The sequence below is a fragment of the Grammomys surdaster genome, unplaced genomic scaffold (genome assembly GCF_004785775.1).
Source record: "Grammomys surdaster isolate TR1022 unplaced genomic scaffold, NIH_TR_1.0 136, whole genome shotgun sequence".
Classification (NCBI taxonomy): domain Eukaryota; kingdom Metazoa; phylum Chordata; class Mammalia; order Rodentia; family Muridae; genus Grammomys; species Grammomys surdaster.
The window spans coordinates 4,660,589-4,672,964 of record NW_021604594.1 but is presented as its reverse complement, the minus strand read 5'-3'; the positions used below and the strand labels follow the sequence as shown (position 1 = coordinate 4,672,964).

The window sequence follows — 12,376 nt, the reverse complement described above, 5'->3', positions numbered from 1 at the left end:
GCTCCTCCATTGTTGGTGGGATTGCAAGATAGTGCAACCACTCTGGAAATCAGCCTGGGGGTTCCTCAGAAAATTGGACATATCATTACCTGAGGACCCAGCTATACCACTCCTGGGAATATACCCAGAAGATGCTCTAACATATAACAAGGACATATGCTTCACTATGTTCATAGCAGCTTTATTTATAATAGCCAGAAGCTGGAAAGAACCCAGATGCCCTTCAACAGAGGAATGGATACAAAAAATGTGGTACATTTACACAATGGAATATTACTCAGCTATTAAAAACAATGAATTTGAGAAATTCTTAGGCAAATGGATGGAACTAGAAAATATCATTCTGAGTGAAGTAACCCAATCACAAAAGAACACACACGGTATTTACTCACTGATTAATGGATTTTAGCCCAGAAGCTTGAAATACCCAAGATTCAACTCAAAGACCACATGAAGCTCATGAAGAAGAAAAACCAAGTGGGGTGCTTCAGTTCTTCTTAGAAGGAGTAACAAAATACTCAACGGAGCAAATATGGGGACAAAGTGTAGGACAGAAACTGAAGGAGGGGCCATCTGGAGACCATTTCACCTGGGTATCCATTCCATGTGGAGTCACCAAAGGTATATGCTGATGTGGATGTCAGGAAGTACATGCTGACAAGAGCCTGACATAGCTGTTTCCTTAGAGGTCTCCAAGAGTCTGACATATTCAGAGGCAGATGCTAACAGCTAACCATTGAACTGATCATGGGGTTCCCAATGGAGAAGTTAGAGTGAAGACTGAGGAGTTGAAAGGGTTTGCGACCCCATGAATAGAGCAACTATACCAACCAACCAGAGCCCCCAGGGTCTAAACCACCAGCCTGGGAGCACTTAGGGAGGGACTCATGGCTCCAGTTGTATATCCTGTCAGGTATAGGTGGGAGAGGAGATCTTTGGTCCCATGAAGGCTGGATGCCGTGTGTGGTGGGGAATTCGAGGGTGGGGAGGTGAGAGTGGGAAGTAGGTGGGAACATATCTTCATAGAAGCAGGAGGAGGGGGATGGGATAGGGGCTTCCTGGGCGGGAGGGGGGAATGGAGTAAGGGGATAACATCTGAAATGTAAATAAAGTATCCAATTAAAAAAATTCTTCTTACAGGCTCACACAATGAAACACAGTTCTCCTGCCTTTACCTACTTGGATACTAGAATTAGAGGTACATGTTACCCTCTGCTTAGACTTTTGTTTTTGTTCTTTTTTTTTTGAGAAAAAAGAAAAAAATGGCTTCTGTTTCCACTGATTTTCTGATATTATTAAGCACATTTTCAAATGTTCTTTTTCTAGAGTGTATTATTTCTATCTTTCAAGGAAACAAGCCTGCATCAAGCTCTGAACTAACATGAACTTGGAGAGCTTTAGAAAAACATCAAAGCTTCCTATCCCAGGACTTGGTGAACCTGAATCTATGAGGCTATCCCTGGAGGGCTCTTTTTGTTTCTGTTTTGTTTTGTAAGCTGCGATTCTGACGTTGGCAAAAACACCTAGTCTCTGCGTCACTGATTCAAAAGAGAGGTTATTAAGTTTGTAGCTTTTACCAACACATTTGCTTTCTGCAGTGATTCTTGAGACAGTTCAGAAACAGAAATCATTACCATAAGCCTATTGTATAAAGAACATATTTGAAAAAAGTTACTAAACTTTAAAACCAAGAAAAATGCATGTTATGGCTGTGACCGAGCTATAAATCAAATGCATGTGTGAGAGCCATGTGTCTGCTGCTGCTTGCAAAACTTACTTTTCAGGTCACTGGACTGATAGATTTAGAATTGAATTGCCTGAAATTATATAATTAATTCTGCAGCTTCTGGTAAAATAACTGATTTCCTCAGGTTTATCAGCAAGTTCCTCAATAAAGATCCATTTTCAAAAGGACCTGGGGAAACATGGGTAGTTGCTGTCAGGATAATAACTACTGGTTTAGGCAATTAGGTGAGACTACTTTAAACTTTAAACCTATTAAAAGGTTTTAACTAAGAATCTCAGGTATGCTGTCACCTGGGAGTCAGGTGCACCCCGTCTGACCCATTACCCACCCAACACTGACCAGGACCTCGCTGCTCTGTTAATAATTTTTTCCTGACCTCAGGAATCACTAAGGCAACTGTACAGCCTGGAAGACTAGATGATCTATTATCCTTTCGGTGGATGAATAAACTAAAGGTGGATTAAGGAAAAGAATAATCAGAGAAAGATAAGCACTTTCAGAAAAAGCATACTTCACTAATTCACCCAATTCTGTGCACTTTCTTGTGTGTCCTGTCTGTTGGCATCATGGCCTCCTCTGAGATTATTATGTGACTTCTTGATCTTCTCAATGAACAATGGCAACATGACTCAATAAGATTCATTTGGAGCCTACAAAAAAGAAATGTTTCCATTATGCATCCTACAATGATGGTGAGAATTTGCCTAGGCTACTCCATGGAGAGATGTTAAAGATGAAATGCAAGAAAGCAAAATCATGTAACCCAGGGCCCTTATACCAGCCACTGTAAGTAAACACTCCATTTGACTACAAGTACACAAGAAATCTCCCACTGAGTTTAAGTTCAGCCTTGTGAAATCAGTGGGAGTCTTTTCTCCCTTATCTTACCTCTACTCCAAGATAAGAGTCATCTTACCCATTATATTTTGGGAATATTTACAAACAGTAATAGCTGATATCATCGCCTTCAGTTATTGACTGACTTGGGTCCTCTTATATGCTGAGCTGTCTCCCCAGCCCCCATTCACCGATGTTACTTTTTAATTTATATTATTCTCTGTGTATGAGTGATTTGACTCTGCATATGTACATGCGTTATATGCAGGCAGTACCCAAGGAGTTAGAGAGTATGCTAAATCCTCTGGAATTGAAATTATGAATGGCCATGAACCACCATGTGGACACTGAGAACCAAACACTGGTCCTCTGCAAAAGCACGACAAGATCTTACACAATGAGCCATCTTTCTAGCCCCTCTTTAAGTGTTTTTAAAAACAAGAAAGCAAATGTCTTGTTATTGATCACCACAAGTTCTAGTTTACTTATTTGAAAGACTGTGCTGAATGCATTGATTTTAAATTGGAAGCCTTGGAGAAGCACTTTCTTACTCATGATTCATGTTCTCCTAAAAGTTATGAGAAATATTACAATTGACTCAATTTTGATTCTTGCCTTAGGAATCTTACATAATATATTCTTTTATGTTTTAGGGAAGTCAATCCCTCATTTATGGAATTATGAGAGAACTTAAAGGAAAGGTGTAAAAAGGATGCAGATGAAAATGCCACAAGGTCTTATGATTACAAACAGCCAGATCAGCTCAACCAAATAGCGAGTGCTGGGCTGTGGTCCTAGAAATCCACAAGACTCTTTTGGTTTGATGTGTAGCACAGAAACCTCACTGTTGGAGAAAACATAACCATTTGGCATCTTCATTGGCGATCTCTACTAAGCAATTGCTCCCAGATTCTCACATATGCCTACTTTAACCCGAGCTCTTGTTTAAATGATGTTACTTAAAAGTGAGTTGACCTCATAAGACTTTCTGTCCTTTCCTCAATTGGAACCCATAGAATTGTCACTTTCCTGTGCTAATGATAGACACAACTTTACTCTTTCACTATGGTGGATTCGTAATCAATTTGTTCCAAACTCTTTGATCCTGAAAATCGTCAAATTAAATTGTAATTTTTTTAAAGTTGAAGTAATTTTATGCTAAAGCTCATAATTCTCTATGCCTATATACAGCTGATAAGGAAATATATAACCAGTGAATGTTTATTTAAAAATTTATTCTAGGACTGAGGAGATGGCTCAGTGAACATGAGAAACCAAGTTCGAATCCTCACATTATGGTAAAAATGTCAAGGCTGACAGCCATGCTTATAAGCCCAACACTAGGGTGCTGAGGCAGGCAGAACCTTGAGTTCACTATCCAGCCAGGCTCTCCAAATAAATAAATAAATAAATAAATAAATAAATAAATAAATAAATAGTCAACGAATGGTCTCTACATCTGCACCAAGGACAAGCACACATACACACATATAAATTCTCTCTTTCTCTCTCTCACAAACACACACATATGTACACAGACAACAGACCTATCTAAACATGTGTACATAGATAAGCACACCTACACACACACACACACACATGCACACACACACACACATGTACCTTTTCTAAAAATACCATCCTAAGATAACACCAGATTTGTGTCACAAAAACACTAGAAATGGACACCAATTCAACTGAGAAATCATGCCAATTCATAAGAAAAAAGTAAGGCTCTGGGAGGGCAGGAGTAGAAAGTGCAAAGATAACCCACACAGAAGAGCCATTTGTTCCTTCTGATGCACTCACTGGGCTGCTTTCCACCTCCAGCAGCTCCAATTCAGGAAATGTTAGATTTTCCTCAATTAGAGCTCATGTCCAAGCAGCCGTAATCAAACTCGTAAATAAACTAAAGCTTTCCCATGAGAACAAACTGTCAAAACTATGTTATGTCCAGGCACAAAACTGAAGAGGCTTGGTTTATAAATACTGCAGACATCTTTAAAGTCATCCCCCGTCTACAGACCTATGGGTCATCTTTTAACAAGCATCCATTGGTATGACTTTCTGCTCCTGATTTTTACTTAAACAAAATCCGCAGAAGGCTAATTACTCAAAATGTAAGAATTTCCAGATGATGTGAGTGCATTAAGTAGATTATTCTACGGGCATAATCTTGATTTTCCTCATTTCAAACATTCCAGATCTTTGAAAAGCCATTTCTAAATCATACCAAACTCCCAAAATAACCTCAAGCATCAGCAAGCTGTCTAGCCTGTGAAACAAGATGTGCACAGCTGAGTAGGAGACACTTTCCCATGCTTCAATCTGCTCCTGGTTCTTGGCTCCATAGCTTAAATCATTCATTTCGAACGTCATCTTTATCATGGTATTGTCTAGAGTTCTGCATGCATACAACTGCCCAAGAGGGTATTGGATGATAATTAGTTCTCACTATTAATCTTAAGGCCTCTGATGAAAATAGCAACTGCAAGTTAAAATATACAATAAACTACAGTCTACCAATAGATAGTGACCACTTAAAAATTAGAGCAACTTCCAGTATGACTAGGAAAATGAATAGGCATACTAATGTCCGATTATTTTTAATGATAACCATTACTTGCTTTGCATTTCAATAAGCTTGTTTTGCTTTGACTTTTATAATTTATGCTAAAGATCAATTTGTATCAATCTCTTGTCCTCTAAATATAATGACCTTTAGCTAGCAGCCATAAAACCCTTGACCAACACAACAAGAAGATTAATTTTTAGTAAATGTATCAGTTTTAGAACAGATTTGCTTGGTTAAGTAGCATCATGCTCTAAAGCAGTGGTTCTTAGCCTTCCTAATGCTGTGACCCTTTAATACAGTTCTCCATGTTATGGTGACACACACACACAGTGTAAAATTATTTCTTTGCTACTTCATATGTGTATTTCTTACTGTTATGAAGCATAATGTAAATATGTAATATGCATGATGGTCTTAGGTGACCCCTGTGAAAGGGTCGTTCATTCCCCTAGACAGGGGTCACGACCCACAGGTTTAGAACCACTATTCTCCAGTGCTCTCAACCCTACATTCATTTCTTGGTGCTGGGGAGATTTCTTAGAATGTAAAGTGCTTGCTGCACAAGTGTGAAGATCTGAGTTTGGACCTCCAGAACCCACATGAAAACCAGTGTGTTGGCATATGCTTGTAACTCCAGTACTGATAGGTGGAGACAGTAGACCACAAGGGTTCACTGGCCACTTAGCCTAGTTAAAATGGTGAACTCTAGGATCAATGAGACACTCTGCCTCAAAATATAAGGTAAAGAACTTTAGAAAAAAATAGCTTCAGACAACCTCTGGCTTCCACATACACATCAAGCTTGCCCAGGCAATCATACACACACACACACACACACACACACACACACACACACATCTCTGTTTTGTAATATTGTCTACTGTAAAAGCAAAAACTTAAATGGAAAAGAAAAGTTCTTTTATTTATTACCTACATTAAAAAACAGCATCTATATTTTTGAAAACTCTAAATCTAACTTTCCAGTGACTGTCTCCCTTGTCAGTTCACATGCTGGCTTTCTCTATTGTTTCTGCTCTGTTTTTGAGACAGAGTCTCATGTTATCAGTATGCCTGAATCTTTCTTTTATTACTAAACAAATATATAAACACATCTTGTAGGCAAAAATTTTAAAAATATATTTACAAATACAGAATGATACTGTTTTATGTTATAATTTATATGTGATTCACATAGAGCCACATCCTATAAAATATTTTGAATAAAAAGAATATTTAATACATTATACCATTTCATTGGTTGACATTAATACTTAATTTTTTCTGTGTGACTTCCTATACCCTGCTGAGATTGTACCATGTATTTTCTCAAAATTATATATTTCTGTGGTAAGGAAGGAAGATGCTCAAAAGAGATTCCAGTTATATGATACCAAATACTTAAGTATTTATGAAACAAAAACATCCAATAATGCATCATAATTCCCTTAAATTTTCAAGTGAGTTTTTTATGATTTACACTATTTATTCAAGTTATTTTTTAGTTGTACCAAAAGCTCTGCAGGAAATGCACCTATCTGAAATATCAGAATAACTGAGGTTCATCTGGATACCTTGACAAGAGAAAAAAACTAATGTATTCATGTGCTCCTCCCTTATAATATAATATAAGAATGTGAAAGATGGGGTCCTACATATAAGTGGGCTTTGATAGCAATGTTTATACATTGAGGTAAACTATAGGAATAAACAACAATGATTGTATTCAAAACTTTTCCATATTAAATATATGGTACATATTTCAAATAGATGTATAACTTTTTATAATATTATTTTTTTAAATCATAAACCCCAGAAGTTACCCAGTAGACCAACAAACAAAATTAGGATCTTTTTATAGTTTTCCTCATTCCATCCTACTGAATTCGACATTTCTATGTGAACGGAACATGTGTGCCAAAAACACACTCAGAATTCCACTGTTAACAGATACTTGTAAAAATAAAACTTTTGAAAACACATAAAGGGAAGAAACAGCATGTTCTATGGGCTGGGAGGCTGGGAAGATCTCAACCCGATTTTCATTAGACTGGGGCCCTGGCAGCATCGCCCCTTAGTGTCTCAGATCCCAGATGAATAGAACAGTTCTCATTGCTAGGGCTGAGGAAGAACTATTTGTGTAATTTGATTTTGTTTATGACTTTTTAAAAATGGTACTCCTAATGGAAAATCCCCACAAAAATAACTTACCCAACTTGGAACACTGAAAGAAGATCAAAGGTAGTTGCTTACAAACAACACAAACGTTTAACCTGCAAGAATCCTTACAATTCACATTAACTATCCACTTTCATGAATTACAATGGGAAAAATTCACATGGAATAAAATTTAGTGAGAAAATATGTGAAGTGAACCAGGGGGTGATCTCGCAGCTAAAGCTCAGTCTTACTTAACCTCTGCGTAACAAAGACATTCAAAGAAGTAGATTTACAGTTTTTAAGGTTGACGCTTCTTAAGGGAAAGTTTTCTTGGTATCAGATTCTAAGATTGGTTCATCACATGATGCTGGAAAAAGCTTACAAAACAATATGAATTTGATAATAAAGAAATGTTTTCAGCAATTATTTTGCTGAAGTTAAACATGAATCTTTCATGTGATTGTGCTAAATTTTGTAATATAATAATATAAATTGGTGACTCTCAAGAAGATGAGGAATGAGGAAGAGATAGAAATGTCAGTTATCAGACCCCAGAGAAAATTCCCTTTGCTAATATAGAAAAGGAACTTTAAAGGCCTACAGTCATGTGTACGTAGAATGTCTCTCTCCCTAATGAGTGATTTACATCTTGGATTTTAATGACCCATGTAACTTTTGTTTTGTAAACACTGAGGGACAGAAACTTGTGTTGTTGACTGGGAACACATGAATATCTGTTTTGTGATGTTATTTCCTTCCTGAAAAAATTATTATATCTGTATTATTTCCTCTAGAAGTAAAGATTTGTCTTTTCTCTGGACACCTCAAGAACCACACTGCATTTCAGGAAAAACTGTTTTCAAATGCTCGGGGCTAATCCCAAAGATCTATACACTATTCATGAACAAGATTATACAAACTCCTGCCTTGACCATTAGAGAAGATTTGTTTTTGTTCATTGGTTCACGTAGTGTGGAAATCTGTGTAATTATATATTCTCATTCCAAGGATGACCCTTGTAAGAATGATTTGATACCCTTCCTAGGAGAAATACTTTGAGAATTCTCATTGTATGAGATCTGTACGTTCTTAGAAACAGGATCTAAATTATGTCACTCTTCTTAATCCAGCAATGGGATGTCTGTATGCACTACACATTATTCAAAATCTACTTTTTTTTCCTGTTTAATGAACAGTTTTGACTTTCTTAAATCTATAGTAATTATGGTGATGTGAAAAAATGACTTTAATTCTGCCTCAAAAAAATAAATTTAAAAAAAATTTGACATCTTTTCTCTAAGCTCACTTAAGATCACTTAATTTATCCCTAATATGTCTCCCCCAAGGTACTATTTCCTCCTGTTGTGTACTGCCATTAGAGTGTTATGCTCACACACACACACACACACACACACACACACATACACGATAATATCTCTAATGGATTCAACATCAGCCAGAGAAGTACAGGTCAGTTGGATTAGAACCACAAGCCATACAAGAGAAACTATCCTACATAAAGAAATTTGGAATTTCAAAATTTAAGTTCCAAATCTTACCTATCTTGCTAAACTTTAAATGAATTATTCACAAGCAGCTAAGATACCACATTCATGAAAGTTCTATCAAGTTTATGTGGCCCTACTGGCACATGTGAAACAGATTTCCTTACCAAGTGGATTAATAACCAGAGGCAAAGCCCTTGAGAAGTATAGAAACACAGAGTAAGAAATAACTGAAACAGGTCTCTAAGAAGAAAAACTAGGCCTGAAAAAAAGATGTTGCAATGAGAGACTCGGGATATGTACGCTGTCTAAGGGACAAGGTTCCCAGAGAAGAACCGTGAGATAGGGCAAATTACTGAAGACTACAGTTTGCCCCAGTTGCCAGCTTGCCTAAAACTACAAGTAGCTATAAGGCAGTCCGTGTCCAGCTGAACTTTCTCTTAAAAAATATGCTCCCTACACTAAACTGTGATGTTCCTTTCTCGCCTCATTGTCATGCGCAGTAACAGTAATGGCGGTGCCCACGTGCCTGTCGATCATCCTTACATCTGACCTTGATCTGTTTACTACACTTCCTGGAAACAACTGTCTGAGTGAAAGTACGACCTCTTTGTAGGAATCAGGATTCACCCAGATCACCAGGAACATATTCACCATGTTCTATTCTATTAACACACACACACACACACAGAGAGAGAGAGAAATCTTACCTTTCGCAAAGAGCCAGTTCTTTATATTTAAATATTGTAACTATAGATAGGGTGATGTCCACCAGCAAATAGCACCCAAATGTATAGCTTACGAGTAGTATAGAGGACTTGGCCCAAGACTGTCTGCCTCCATCCCCCAAACTCCCACATGGGATTAACACACAGAAAAGATGACCAAGTGGGTCTGCCTCTGTCCAACACACCTCGCCTTCTGAACAAAAAGAAGATTCCAGCTTGAGCAGTTCCTGTAACCTCTATGAACTTGAGAGAAAATAGAGCAATATATTATTACTATATATTATTATTATATATATAATTATATAATATAATATATTATTATTATTATACTAATTTATTATTGTATAAATTGTTTAATTATATAGGGTTGGAAGACCTCTGAGGTGACTATGCATTTTGAGTATAATTTTGGATTTATGAAGTTAGAATTATAGCAGTTGCTTTGTAGCATTTACAGCTACACATTTAAGTAGACATAAATTATACCTAAGTCCATATTGGATTTAAGTATAATTTACCTTCAAATTGTTTTAAAACAGATTTACATTGTAACTGTATCATGTATTACCAAGGTATTAATGAAACTGTAAAAGCATTACTTAGTACATAAAATGCACAGGCTTTATATAATTTCACTCTTTTAAGATCCACCCATATTCAGGATGAAGTAATAATGGGGCCCATTCAATAGATCTGTATCATTCTGGATTTAATCCTAGATCAACAACTAGTGTTTACAACTTGAAGTTAGAATCTACCATTATTAATATTTACTATTTTTCTGTATCCTTACAATATTTTGGGGGGGAGATAATAGAAAGTTGACAGTTAAGTTCTTTGTCTCAAGAAGCAGAAAAATGTGTGTTCATTTTATACCTACTTAAAAAACATTCATTCTCAAAGTTGAATTCTAAAGCAGGTAGCACATAGCTAAACAATCAAGCTAAAAAACTGAGAAATCAGTGCTTCCCCGGAGAAAAAGTACACACACGCACACATACAGAGAGAGAGAGAGAGAGAGAGAGAGAGAGAGAGAGAGAGAGAGCAAATAAACCTTAACTGAGTTTATTAGACCATGTCCATATTTCATGGTTACACATTCTATATACTACAGTTTCCTCTTTGACCTATTCCTGTCTAACTGCTTGCCTAATATCCCCAAAGGATCTAGAAAATGTACCCTCCAGTACAGTAGCTATCAAATTCAAATTTATCTCAGAGCACATTACTTCGGAAAGACATAGCATTTATAGCACAGAAACCGTGCCCTTGAGCGTAATCAGTTCAGAGAACCAAGCACAATATTTTCCAATTAGAAGAGTGTGCAGCGACACTGAGCAACAGGGGGAGATTGCACAATGTTTCAAAAGTTTTTCCAGTTCTATGTCACTCATGTGCTTGAATAGCTAAAATGTTTTTAAAGTATATTTTGAAGAATTGATAAGAGTTTATGTACCAAGCTTCGGGGAGTAGAAAATAAAAGGATTTCTTCAATGTGCACGAAGTTAAACTCCAGGCACCCTTTGCTGCTCTGCTGCTGTTCAGCGCCACCTTCCTCGGGTGGAAGACGAAGGAGAGAGACCACTGTGGCTGACAGCCCCCGAGCCACCTGGGATGCAACAGGACTTACCGAAAGATGGGTCTTTGGAGATGTTTCTTCCTGATTGTGACATACTCATCCATTTAAAGATGAAGGTTTAACTTCTTCCTGGAAAGCACTCCAGAAATCCAGGGAGGGGATGTGGAAGCTATTGTGCTGCAAGGATCCCAGAAGGAAAAAGTAGTTTCCTCTTTCTCTTTTTGGGTGCTGGGAGAAAACTTCCCTGTTCTCTGCCAGCTGGGCAGTGTGTCCATAGAGGCCACATAAGACAGGCACGTTGGGGCACTCCCCCACAGAGTAGGGTGTGCAAAACCCACCAAGAGTCACGCTGGTGCAGGCAAGGGAAACACACAGGACCCTTAGAAACAGAACAAAACAAACAGAAACCTTCCTACCCCAAGCGACACCCAGGTAGGAGCTCCCCCTAAGTTATTGCAGCCATGAGAGCTCTCCTTCCATATGCTGGTCAAGCCGGCAAGGCTAAGTCCCTCCCTGTCTTTAAAACAGCCTGTTCTGAGGCTCAACTTTTTTTCTTCAAAATAAAAGTTGTACAGCTGGCTAAGCAGTCCCAAGTGAGTGCCTTCTAAAAGCCGGTTCTGTTAAAATAAGAACTGTGTGTGAGTTACTGAAGAATGGTGGAGCTGAGGTTGCACAGCTGGCTTTGCTTCAAGAGATTATAATTATTTTACAATGTTGCTTTAAGTTCACACTGGATGAAGTGTGGAGACATCGTTTTAGACACTCACAACCTAATAATCTACACTCAGGCAGAAGTTGAAGATGCCATTTCAGCTGATAGAAGTCCCTGTGTGTTGGCCAGAGCCCAGAAGTTAGAAAAACAAGCATTGCTCAAGTGTGTTAGCGAAAATGTACCCAGACACTTCTGTCCTCCAACGCAGCTTTGCAAATGAAAATAACACTACCAAAAAGAGAACAAGACACAAACACATGTACACACAAATAAATAAACACATAAATAAATAAACCCAAATAATCTGGGTGCATATTATTTTATAGTATGTGGGATTTTTAATTTTATAACAATAAGAGAGAACACAAACAAGTAAAAAAGAAAATTATGAATAAATTTGTGAGCGTTACTTCATTAGAACTCGAGACGTTCACTCCGTAAATAGTAGCCCAAGTTCACAGAGAGCAAAAATCCTAGTTCTTCAAGGTAAGTTCTTTTGAAGACTTTGTTGAATTGTTATTTAAGCTCCTGGTAGT

At 37.5% G+C, this 12,376-nt stretch overlaps 1 protein-coding gene across 3 annotated transcripts in view; it reads right to left on the bottom strand.

Moving 5' to 3' along the window:
• Pde1a (phosphodiesterase 1A) overlaps positions 1–11,640 on the bottom strand; it is a 196,459-nt gene extending 184,819 nt beyond the window's left edge. For 2 of the 3 annotated variants that reach the window (XM_028762870.1, XM_028762871.1), the window contains exon 1: positions 11,180–11,640. In XM_028762870.1, coding sequence (XP_028618703.1) covers positions 11,180–11,232 — 53 coding nt within the window. In that variant the 5' untranslated portion in view covers positions 11,233–11,640. The remainder of the gene's footprint in view (positions 1–11,179) is intronic. The other variant, XM_028762872.1, reaches the window with a different exon arrangement.
• Positions 11,641–12,376: the final 736 nt, after the last annotated feature.